The sequence below is a fragment of the Quercus lobata genome, chromosome 6 (genome assembly GCF_001633185.2).
Source record: "Quercus lobata isolate SW786 chromosome 6, ValleyOak3.0 Primary Assembly, whole genome shotgun sequence".
Lineage (NCBI taxonomy): Eukaryota > Viridiplantae > Streptophyta > Magnoliopsida > Fagales > Fagaceae > Quercus > Quercus lobata.
In genome coordinates, this window is record NC_044909.1 from 38,723,913 (window position 1) to 38,737,113 (window position 13,201).

A 13,201-nucleotide genomic window follows, 5' to 3' on the forward strand; every position below is an offset into this window, starting at 1 on the left:
CTTAGGCCCTAATGTAAAGTGAGTCAGGGTCACAAATTCTCTGGCCCCACAGTATAGATAATATATTTTTTTGTTTTTGATTATTCATGAATCATTATTTCATTTTGTACTTATAAATATCTAAACTAAAGTTTTTTTTCTGGAAAAAAAATATAAATTAAAATAGATTGTGGGGCCAGAGAACTTATGACCCGGCCCACTTTCCATTAGGACCCAGGGCCCACGCCGAGGAGAGTAGTTGCCGAGAACAAGTAGTGAAAGACCAAATAGCCTAGAGATGCAGCCGAGGATGACCCTGTCCTCGGCATCCCAAGACTTCAAAGGGAAGAGCGACATTTCATCAAAGGCAGCCTCCAAAGCGCTCCCAGAAGAAAAGGCGAGTAGAATGGGGCTCACATGAGGGTACAGAGTGGGAGTGGTTCAAGGAAAAGACGTCACCTCCGCATTGAATGCGCCCACAAACGTCCTAGCCATATTGATGGGAAAAGACTCCTGAACAGTGTGGCTTCGGTTATTGCAACTAACAGAAAGTAGGAGGAGGCGGCTGATGGGACAAGTACTCGAATAGGTACCTGCCTGATCAACAAATGGAGAGTTAGGATCAACCGAGAAGGGCTATATAATGTAAAGGATTATGCGCCCAAAAGGGGGGGGGGGCCAAAAACCAGGGTACCCAAAAAAGGGAGATGAAGAATAAGAACATGAAGCTTCATGGACAAGATCCACGGACAACCTTAGCTCGTCTCTGCGCGTCCACCATGAGTAGCATGATTAACTACCGTCCAGTGACCAAGGCCTAACCTTTCAAACCCACGCTCTACAAATTATATTGTTTGGGCCCTTGATGTGCGAACCCAATATCGTTTTGGGGTCGTTACAAATTGAGTTCTTAAAATTGGCGCCGTCTGTGGGAAAGGCTTGTGCGTTGGCACAGGCGGTGGATCGAGAAAGTCCCTCCATCACTTCCAACAGCCCGTTGTAGTGCCCTAACATAAAGTTCCACAAGGGGCTACGCTTCAAAGCATCAGTAGCGCGGATGGTTCTAGGGGCTTCCAACGTTAGATCAACGTCCCACACCTTGGCCGAGGAGCTAATCCCCCCAAACTTAAAGAAAATCCTAAGTTTTGGACAGAACCAAGGTATTGCATGGTCCTCGGAATCAAACCTATAGGGAAACTAACTACTTAAAGAAAATCCTAAATTTTGGACAGAACCAAGGTATTGCATGGTCCTCGGACTCAAACCTATTGGGAAACCAACTACTTAAAGAAAATCCTAAGTTTTGGACAGAACCAAGGTATTGCATAGTCTTCGGACTCAAACCTATAGGGAAACCAACTACTTAAAGAAAATTCTAAGTTTTGGACAGAACCAAGGTATTGCATGGTCCTCGGACTCAAACCTATGGGGAAACCAACTACTTAAAGAAAATTCTAAGTTTTGGACAGAACCAAGGTATTGCATGGTCCTCGGACTCAAACCTTTGGGGAAACCAACTACTTAAAAAAAATTCTAAGTTTTGGACAGAACCAAGGTATTGCATGGTCCTCGGACTCAAACCTATGGGGAAACCAACTACTTAAAAAAATTCTAAATTTTGGACAGAACCAAGGTATTGTATGGTCCTCGAACTCAAACCTATGGGGAAACCAACTACTTAAAAGAATTCTATGTTTTGGACAGAATCAAGGTATTGCATGTTCCTCGAACTCAAACCTATGGAGAAACCAACTACTTAAAAGAATTCTAAGTTTTGGACAGAACCAAGGTATTGTATCGTCCTCAGACTCAAACCTATGGGGAAACCAACTACTTAAAAGAATTCTAAGTTTTGGACAGAACCAAGGTATTGTATGGTCCTCGGATTCAAACCTATGGGGAAACCAACTGCTTAAAAGAATTCTAAGTTTTGGACAGAACCAAGGTATTGTATGGTCCTCAGACTCAAACCTATGGGGAAACCAACTGCTTAAAAGAATTCTAAGTTTTGGACAGAACCAAGGTATTGTATGGTCCTCGGACTCAAACCTAAGGGAAAACCAACTGCTTAAAAGAATTCTAAGTTTTGGACAGAACCAAGGTATTGTATGGTCCTCGGACTCAAGGCTATAGGGAAACCCATTACTTAAAGGAAATCTAAGTACCAGGCTCGGCCTAACAGCACACACGGCACCTCTGGTGATACCTTTGACTCACCAGAAATGCGTCTAGATACAAGTTCGACGTCCCATGGGCATGGGTAAGTTGGAATTCCGGGATGTAGTCCCAAATAAATCATATGCATAGACATTCATACATGCTAAAATAACTAGTTCAAAAACCATGAGGTTCGCAACAACAGTAAATATCAGCAAGGATAACCAACATGTAATTTAAAGGAAAAAGGAGGAAAAGAATTTCACGCATGTGGTCAAGGAGTTCAACTACAAGTTGTGAGAGTGCTTTTTTCTTTAGCACACAGGCCCAAGGATCCTGGGCCAAATAGTTGTATTTTGGTAGACTGGGCTTGGTTCACCGCAGCTAAATGGGGGTTGATTACGAACCAAGTTGTGCGCAAGTCACATAAATCTCCTCAAGGCAAAAATGTGATTCCTCCCCGGGCGTACTGTCATGGGATCCCAGGACGTACTGTCGTGGGATCCCGGGGCGAATGAGGCCTGTAAGAACCCAGAATCTCTGGTTCTCTGCACTATACAATCTTTCTCCATGCTTGTTATGCAATGGAGTTTTGTCCTTTCCTTTTACCTCTATAGGTCCTACACAAGAACAACTATATAATGCACATATCTTCAAATAATTGTTAGTTTCTTAGATTAGGATATATATATATATATATATATTTAATACATATACATATATGTAAATGAATTTCATGAGAATGATTCAGCCACGAGGATCCTGGCCCCAATTCTCACAGACTTATGCTTTTGCACAAGACTTGTGGGATTTGGAACTCAAGTCTGAGTGGCTTTGCTTGGGCAGGGACTCAACTTTACAAGCAAGAATATATATGTATTGAGCAGCAAGAAGCAGTAAAGAAATATGCAAAGTAATTGTTAGAAATTCTCAAATCAATATGAGATATTTCATTATTTTTCTTGATTGTGGATTACAAATGTGCTCACTAAGACGTGATACAAGGTTCAAATAAGCTCAAAAATTACAGACTTTGATGGCTATTCAAGCCTCTAAGACTTGCAAAGTTTGAATCCTTTTGAATCCAAGTATGTGCTATAGTGGCTGTTTCTGGGATACCGGGAGACATTCCTCTGTTTTTCTTAAATTTTACAGAGTTCTAATGACTCTGTTATGATATTCTTCCTACTGAAAATCCTCTGCCTCTTCAACATGGGTTTTCTCTTCCTTTTATAGTGTGTTTTCTAGGGCTCCATGGTACTAGTGATTTCTCTCTTTTGCCCCTCAGAGCTCGTGCTGTGACAGTTGCTCAAGGGCTGGTCTCTTCCCCTTTTTCTCATGGTTTTCATCTTTTAATACTGTTTCTCTAAAAGTCACTTGCTGACTTTCCATTCCGGGGCGTCCTAGCCTTCAATCTCTCTTCCTTCAAGATTTCTCACTTTTCAGACTCAGCTGCGTTTGTATTTCCTTGCTGTCATTATTCCCAAATAGTTGGAATCTTTTACTGCTGGGTTGAAAGTTCTCTTCCAGTTGCTTCTACGTATGATTTTCTCATTCTTGGTTCCTTGTGGTACAGTTCCTTTGTTCATGAATGTTTGCTTTATACTTTCTGATTCTTTGCTGCACCAGTGGGTACTTGAGAAGGACATCTCTGTTCTTCATTTCTTGTATTTCGTGGTACCTTTGAGTTGTCTCAATCCTACAGCAGCTGTCCTGCATTACCTGAGGATCCCAGGCCAGTTCTTTCACTGAATTTTGCTGGACTTTTTGATGACCTTTTTGCTGGAAATCTGAATATAAATTGGGCCTTAATGTTGATTCTTCTTGCTGCTTGAATTGGGCCTTCTTTACTTTTCATGGAATGAGCTTTTTTTGTGAAATTTTAGCCTTCAACACAAGCAAACTATAAAGTTTTCAAAACAAAAGGGAAACTAGTTAATAATTAAACTAGAAACAAATACAAAGGTCGGTCAGGGCTTCTACTTCTTCAGTTTCGTTTTGGCCACATCCTAGAAAGGCCGAGCAGGACTAGCTTCGGGGCCCTGGGAGACATCCCCTTCTTGGGAAGCTAAGCAGGGTCAGTTTCGACGCTCTTGGAGACATCAGTAAGGGGAATGGCCTGTAGGGGCTGAACAAAGATGGCTGGCTCCTCGGCACCATAGATCTGAGCATTGACCGTAGGCTCGGCACCCTCTTTAGGCATCTCGGGATTCAGACCTCTAGGTGCTTCCGTCGCATCATAAGGCTCTCTTCCTTCAGTTGACTCACCAGGAGGGACGATGATTTGAGCAACTTTTGACTGAGCAGCCCCTGCCTTGTGTGGATCGCTTGTAGCCTCGGAGCTGGCGGAGGTGGTCTCACGGATGGCTGGGGGATAAAATATGCTCTCTGCCTTCCACAAGTCGGACAAAGCTTACACCCCAGCTCGTTTGAGGGCTTCTTCCCAAACCTGGGAGCAGTATGGCCTGCATACGCCGAGAATTTGAGCTTTAAGGGAGGCTTGGGCTTCAGCCACCCCCGCCTCGTAACCCTCCTCCTCGGCCTTGTCCCTGGCCACTTCGGCCTCAGTTCTGGCAAACTCAGCCTCCTACTTGGCCCTCACGGCTTCGTCCTTGGCAAATTCCGCCACGTCCTTGGCAAATTCCGCCACGCCTTTAGCATTATTTGCCTCGATCAGTTGCTTTTTCAAATCGCTGATCTGCTCCTTAGCAATCTGCAATTGATCCTCGGCGGCGAGTAGGCACTTTGTCTGTTCCTCGGCCTACTTTTGGGCACCAGTCAAACCTGCCGCGACACTATCCCTGGCTCGAGCAGCCTCCTTTAAGTCCTCCCTAGCCTTCGCGAGGTCAGTCTCGGAAGCTTAGAGGGTCCACGCAGCATCTATGCGTTTAGTGCGTTCAACCTCGGCAGCCTTACTCTGCCCCTTAACTTCTTCCTCCATCCTATAGGTGGCCTGGATAGCCTGCCAATTGAGACAAGTATATTGTGAATGAAAATCTGGGATCAAGAATTGATAGAGCCTTAGGTTTCAAGAGTCTTACCATACCCAGGCACCTCTTCGCGCTAAGGAAAACCTCCTGCATCCTCATATTCTTCAACTCCTCCATATCAGTAGGAAGCAGCATGGTCGTTCCTAACGCGTCGGCCATATAACCGCCATCACCGTCTCCAAGGTCCCTCATGGACGCATTCTCCAACAATGGCTCCCCGTGGAGCAGTGGGGCGGGAAGCCAAGCACTCGGCGCGGATTGGGCTTCGATCCCTTTCCCTTTGATTTGGGCGGATTGGGCTTCAATCCATTTCCCCTTACTTTGGTGCCCAATTTTTAACTGTTTTTGAGCTCGCGGGGCTTCATCCCTCACATGAGAGGATTGGGATTTTCCCCCATCAATGGGTTCCTTCCCCTTGGGACTCCTCTTTCTCTTTAAGTCAGCGGGCTCCAGCCGTGGAGGCAGAGCTGATTGAGGAGGAGCAGGAAGTTTGGGGCGGGGAGATTGTGGCTGCGACTTAGTAGAGGAGGACCTAGTCTGGACGGGCTGGGGCTGAGGTGGTGGAGACGGAGCATTGGATTGCGGTTTTCCCTGTGCACCCTTCCCCGGCTGACCCTCGATGAGGTCGAACAAGCTGGTTGGGGGCTTTCTCTTAATACCCATCTCGGCTCGGGAGGATGTTCCCACTGACAACAGTTTCGCTTCAGACAAGTCTGGGTCACCTAGATCACCAGAAGGATCCTCGGATGGGTCGGCATTGTCAAATGCCCCAAAACCCTCCTCGGACAGACCCAAATTACCTTCGTCCTCCATTGCCTGATAAGACGACGAAGAGCCCACCAATGGGATGCCCTCTAGGATAGGAGATCCTTTGGAGATCAAAAACCCTTGTTCGACTACGATAATTTTCGGAAGTCGAGGACGGTTAGCGCTGATCACATGCTTTGGGTCGGCAAATGACTTCTGAAGGGGAGCGTACCCTAAGATTTTGTGAGCGGCTCTGACTTGAAGAACAGTTTTCAAATCAACCCGGTTAACCAAATAAAAGTGTCGATGAAAGGCGTTTGGATCTGCAAAAAGAAGCATGTACATGGTTAGTAACCGAACCACACCAAATTAAAATGGCGCAAAGGATTGGCACTTGTTTGCTCTCTATACCCCACCTGGTTCTCCCTCCACCATCGGGCATGGAAGGCCATCATGCCGTTCCCCGGATACGATAAGAAAGTCCTTGTTCAACCCCTTGTTGGAGTCGGGGAGGCACTGGATTAGCCGAACCCTATCGTCTCTCGTCTTCATGTAATAGGATTTGCCCTTCAAATTTTGGAGATTGTAGCACCAATCTACATCATGATGGGTTAGTCTTAGCCCCATTTTTTCGTTTAAGGCATCCACACAATCCAGAATCCTAAACATATTGGCCGCGCATTAGGTGGGAGCTAATCGGAAATGCCTAAGATAACTCTTCATTACCGACCCCATGGGGATTCTCATACCCCCCTCTATGAAGGCGAGAATGGGAATTACCACCTCGCCCGTCCTTCTCAGAAGATGCCACTCCCCCATCTTACAGTGCCTTAAACTTACGTTGGGGAGAATCCTATAATCAGCGATGAACTTTTCCATCGCTTCCTCAATATCAACCAATTCTCTCAATTTAACCATCTCTAAGAGCTACTAAACAAACTCAGTGGATGATGGGAGAATGAGAGGAACAAGAGAAAAATAAACCCAGAAAAGAAAAAGCACGAGTTAGTGAAGGCAGAGAACTTACAGAAAGGAGGAAGGGAACCTCGGACAGGCTTTTTGTGCTGGAGATAGACTTGAATTTGGATGAAAGTTTGGATGAACCCAGGATATATGCGCTAGAACTCTTAAGTGCAAAAGTGAAGAGACTAATCGATTCCAACAATCATTTATACCTCCCATCGAAAGTAATTGCACGAATTTTCCCGCCCATAAAGGCAAGGAAATCTCCACCGTTAGATCACCATCGCGTCGTTAAACGTGGGGAGTACAGAGCTGCCCGCATTTAATGAAGACACGTTTCACCTTCCAAAGGCTCCAAGAACGTGTCTCAGGCAGACGAAGAGTCTCGGGAACCGATAGGTGACAAGGATTGACAAGCTTTGACAGAGGCCTGATGTCATCAAAACCCTCCTATCCGTCCGAGGATCCGAACAGCAGGATTTTGAGGGGCTATTGTGGGGCCAGAGAACTTATGACCCGGCCCACTTTCCATTAGGACCCAAGGCCCGCGCCGAGGAGAGTAGTTGCCGAGGACAAGTAGTGAAAGACCAAATAGCTTAAAGATGCAGCCGAGGATGACCCTGTCCTCGGCATCCCAAGACTTCAAAGGGAAGAGCGACATGTCGTTAAAGGCAACCTCCAAAGCGCCCTCAGAAGAAAAGGCAAGTAGAATGGGGCTCACATGGAGGTACGGAGTGAGAGTGATTTAAGGAAAAGACGTCACCTCCGCATTGAATGCGCCCACAAACGTCCTAGCCATATTGATGGGAAAAGAGTCTTGAACAGTGTGGCTTCGGTTATTGCAACTAACAGAAAGTAAGGGGAGGCGGCTGATGGGACAGGTACTCGAATAGGTACTTGTCTGATCAACAGATGGAGGGTCAGGATTAACCGAGAAGGGCTACATAATGTAAAGGCTTATGCGCCAAAAGGGGGGGGGGCGAAAACCAGGGTACCAAAAAAGGGAGAGGAAGAATAAGAACATGAAGTTTCATGGACAAGATCCACGGACAACCTTAGCTCGTCTCTGCGCGTCCACCATGAGTACCATGATTAACTACCGTCCAGTGACCAAGGCCTAGCTTTTCAAACCCACACTTTACAAATTATATTGTTTGGGCCCTTGACGTGCGAACCCAACATCGTTTTGGGGTCATTACAAATTGAGTCCTTACATAGATGAATGGTAAAGTAAGGTAGGTTTGTGTTTAGCCATTTTATTGATTTGTGCTGCATAATTTAATAGTATGAAGGATGTGACTAGATTTAAATGTTGAATAAAATAAGATGGGAAGAAAAAAGAGTAAAAATAAAATATATAACAATAAATATTAAATTATCCAAGTCATTTTATGTAATATAATAACATTATATTATTATATACTATATGTATATTATAGTAGGATAATATTTAATCAAAGAGAATATAAAAGATAACAACTTAAAACACAAAAATAAATTACATCAACCCAAAGTAGAATTTTAATTAACACAAAAATTCATCAACCTAGCTAAAGAATTCATGCAATAAAAAAAATCAAACAAAAAATGAAAAACAAATTGAGAGAGAGAGAGAGAGAGAAAGAAGTAACCTTTTTTGTGTGAGAAAACTATGCATAGAATGAAAAAGAAAATGTCAAATTTATAGTAAGATGTTGAGAATAAGAAGAGTCAAAATAAAGAAAAATAAAAAGGTAGAGAAATAATGATATTAAGGTAGAAAGTAGTAGGGAGATGAAGAGATAAAAGAGAGAGAGAGTTTTGGAAAATTAATAATAAAAATAATAGTTAAAAGATATTTTAATTTTTAAATAATGGAGTTTTTAAGTCACCTTAAATGATAAAATGTTTTTAAAAAATATACAAGAAAAATTGGAAACAAAAAATGATGACGTGACTACCGATATGACTCAACGTGAGCATAGCAATATTTAATACTACGCTTCAGTTTTTAGTAATATATATATATATATATATAGATTAATCTATTTTAGCAGAGTTATATAGTATTTTATTATAGTGGACATGAGAAGGGAACTTTTAAGTTAAAAAAAAATAAAAAAAATAAAAAAATAAAAAACTGGTTTTTTTAATTAGTTGTGGGCAAGAGATGAGAGAGACCTCTGTGGCCATTGCCAACCCACCGGTGACTCTAGAAATTACTAAATTTTGGGGTTCAAGTCCAATTCCAACACCATTCACATCAGAATCACATCTTGTCTTCCAAATTAGATTTTTCTCTAAAATGACCAATTTTTTCTCTAAAATGACCAATTCTGTTGTTAAAGACTTGTATGAATCATTGTTCAAAATTTTACAACTTGTTACAATTGTCTTGACTATAGTCTAGCAAGTCTCAAAACAAAACAAAACTAGAGCAAGGGTTGGGCTCTCTCATATTTGTTCAATTTCATTTCTCTGAAAAAAAAAATTTGTTTTATCTCTAATCTATTTGTATGTGGGAAAGGAAAAATAAATAAAATTATTTTAATAAGGATGTATTGCAAAATAGAGAATTGGAGATAGGGTGTTGGTTAAAAATTGACGTGAAAACTTAGATAACAAAATAAAAATACAAAGCCGAGAGTGAATGCTTTTATGATTCAACGCATCTGTCATGTTACAAAAAATTGAAGAAATATTCTTTAAAATTCCTTTTTATTCCACTTCATTCCTTCTTTTTCATTCCTTCATCATCTCCTCCTCTTTAACAGTGTTAGGTGTGTATGTTACATCTTAATTTATAAATTAAGCTAACTTATTTTTTAGATACAGATTTAAAGTTTCCCTTTTTGTAAGTACAATATAGTCTACTATTGTTTATTAGCAGAAAGAAAGAAAAAAATACATTATAGTCAAAAAAAAAAAAAATACAATATAGTCAAAATCAAAACAAGCTTAATTTTATCTTGAGGAGATTGCGCAAACACCTCCATCTTGTATTTAGTATTTACTATTTAGTCGACGGGAAGGCTTTGGTCCAGAGCACCAATTTCTTTAGTCAAAATCAACTTAATTTCTAATAGTGTTATAGTAAAGGAAGGAAATTTTTATAAAAATTTAAATGCGGAGCTTACCAAAATAAACCCAAAGCACCCCCCTCCCCCCCAAAAAAATGGTTTTGGGGCTTATTTTGGTGGGCCCGGGCTTCACCCAAAAAATAAAACACTTCCAAACGTACTTAAGTATAAAGAAACAAACACTCATTTTGTATTTCTTTTTTTTTTTCTTTTTTTAATAACTAATGATGTTATTGAAAGTCATAACCTTTAATATAAAGAATCGTTTTGAGAAGATTATTTTATTTTATATTTTTATTAATATTCATATATTTTAAAACAAATTTTATAAATTAAAGGCATAAATATTAAGTTAACACAAACTAGTTGATAAAAGAGTAAAAGTTCAAATAGTGTATAAAACACCCTTGAACGTTTAGACCCCCAATAACAAAAATAACAACTCAAGTTTTATGACAAACAATAAGTGTGCAAAAAATGAACACAAGCTATAAACAGAATTGGTAAACAATCTAAGCCAATTAAAATCACATCCACAGCAGAAAATAAAAGGCAAAGATTAAGGGAAGAGAGATGCAAACACAAGGACAACACAACGATGTGTTATCGAAGAGGAAACCGAAACTCTCAGCGTAAATCTCTCCGCCGCCCTCCAAGTGGTAAGTAATCCACTAGAAAATGTAATTGGGATACATGAACAGTAATAGACCCTCCAAGCCTAATCTACCTAGTGTACCTAAGCCCTCCAAGCTTCTTGCTCTAACGAGATTGCGCCAAACCTATTTCTTTTCTAACTTCCCGGATTCTGCTACTTGACCATAGCATCAACCAATGTGAAATTGGTTCCTTCCTAACTGCTTCCCAAAACACCAAACAGCCCTCCCACAGAAATGGATATGGTGAGAAAAGGTTTTGGTAAAAAGTCTCTCAAGGATTTAACAATGGAGAGGTAGAGAGTAGAGGAATTTGAAGAGTCTCTTATGTGAAGATTGTGGATGAATCAATTTTGTTTTTCTCTAGGGTTTCTCTCTTAAAATTCTCTCTAGAAGCTCTCATTCTTTCGTGGGTATAAAGGGTATTTATACTAGGGTGAAAATGGAATGTGAAGAGTCAGATTTTTCAAAACAAGGCTGGCTCGTGGCTTGACTGAGTCACGAGTTCCAGCCGCGAGATAACTAAATGGCCAATTGTCCTATTTTGTTTTGTAGTGCTCTAGCTAGTATGACGCTTCAACTTCTAGCATGCCTGACACGTGTGCTGCTTCTGACAGCTTGCAGCCGCGAGTCACCTGCGAGATTCAGTTGCGAGTCTCTGTTTTTCTTGCACACTCTTAAGCATTTCTTCACACTATCTCATTCACTACCTTTACAAGAATCCCACCTAAATACAGGGTTACTAATTGCTAAAATACAAGTAAATTTGGTACGGAATAAAGCCAACAAGATGCTTGATTAAATTTAACCTTACAATCTCCCCCTTTGGCTATTCTGTGACAAAACCCTAAAACAGACTCTAGACTTAACATGTGAGTTGGAAACAGTTGAACATAACTCACTCACACCTAACTTTAGAAACTGTGAAGCTCTTGAATCATATGAACATGAATCTCCTGAAACACAACAATACACTATTATCATTGTATGCAGAAAAGCATGAAATGCATATGAAGCAAGCATGATGTGATCAAACAAAGATGGAGTTAAGAAACAAACCATGACTTGATCAAACAAGCAATCACTACAAGGTAGTGACCACAATGCTTATTCACACTTGGAATGAACACTTGGACATACAAGCTAATAAGATCAATGCAAATTACTTGCATGCCCAACACTTAACCAATGCATAATACACTAAGTATATGCATCTAGGAACAATCCTACAAGGGCACAAGAGTGACAGTACTTAAAAGAAAAATGCATGACATTTAGTTAGAAGTATTGATTTAACAAAGCATAAAGGCTGCATAAAGCATGGTACAAACCATAAAGCCTACAAACTATGAAAACAAACCCTAAAAGCTTACAAAAGCAACATGGGTACAAACCACAAAATACTGAATATAAACTTAAATAATATAAGCTAAAAGTGCTTAAAATTTCTCCCCTTCAGAATGATGAGAAGCTGTGATGCACTTGAAACATATATACTTGTAACTTGAAACACTTGCACAAAACACATTAGACCCTCAAGGTAAAGCAAGTAATAAAATGACAAGTATAATGTAACAAGTAAATTGCGATCAAGAAAACATGATGTGAAACATGTGAGCAACTTGATCATACACCAAAACAGTCATATAGAAATTATTAAAACACTTCGGTATACTCTCCCATTTTTTGTCAGGAATAGACAAAGGGTCAAGAAGAAAAGAGAGCAAGAGATGAAGGAACAAACAATGATAATGATGCATGAGGGGTGAGAGATGAATGAGAAAATGAAGCTCAATCCTAAGACAAAACAAAGTGCTACAAAGCATAAGGTAAACATGACTTGTTAGGATGAAGAAACAAGGTATAGACCAATGCATGACAAGGGTAGCAAATGTGTGTGCAAGAGGTGGCTAAGTGCAATGCATGACCAATGCATGTTAAATGCACATGTGGGAAAAGGTGTGTTAAATACACAACCAATGAACCAAACATGTTCCTAATGAGGAAACATGAGAAACTCTAATGTTTGGTACTCATCGGAGTCCAAACTAGCATGCACACTATGAACAACAAGGTGAAACAATACATTCACATCATGAAATCCACCCTTAATACATGTTCTTTTTGCCACGAGTGGCCAACAACCAAAGTAAATCATCAAAAGAAACCAATCCCATGAAAAAATTTAACAAAAATTAAGTTTTCCTAACTTCTATGATGAAAATCCCAACCAAGAGTACAAAACTCTCCAAAACATAATCTAAGAATCAAAATCAATGGAAAGAGTTTATAATAACTTTAGAGATGTTAATGGAATGAAAAACCATTCAAATTGATTGGGTTTGGATGTAAAAATAGTGAAAAAGGGGTTTAAGAAAGGAAGGGAGAGGTTTAAAACAGGTTTCCCACAAAAAGCCCTTTAAAAAGCTATTTCTGGGCGTTTCGTGACTGGGTGAGTCGCGAGGTTCAGTTGCGAAAATTTTCGCGAGTCGTGAGCAAGCCGCGAGTGAGTCGCCAAAGCTTTTGGATGAACTCGCGACTGGGGTTTCACAACTAGCGAGTCGTCAGCTGAGTCGCGAAAAACTCTGACACTTGTTTTTCAACACAGAACATGTTTAAACAATGAAAAATAAAGTAAGCACTAAACATAAAC

At 40.6% G+C, this 13,201-nt stretch overlaps 1 protein-coding gene across 1 annotated transcript; it reads right to left on the reverse strand.

Annotated features, from left to right (window-relative positions):
• Nucleotides 1-4,204: 4,204 nt before the first annotated feature.
• LOC115950255 lies at nucleotides 4,205-5,939 on the reverse strand. The gene is made up of 4 exons (XM_031067482.1): nucleotides 5,178-5,939; nucleotides 5,039-5,098; nucleotides 4,739-4,897; nucleotides 4,205-4,528 (listed from the first exon to the last, which is right to left on the reverse strand). Exons 1-4 carry the CDS (start codon nucleotides 5,937-5,939, stop codon nucleotides 4,205-4,207), a joined length of 1,305 nt encoding a protein of 434 aa, XP_030923342.1.
• Between the last annotated feature and the right edge of the window lie 7,262 nt (nucleotides 5,940-13,201).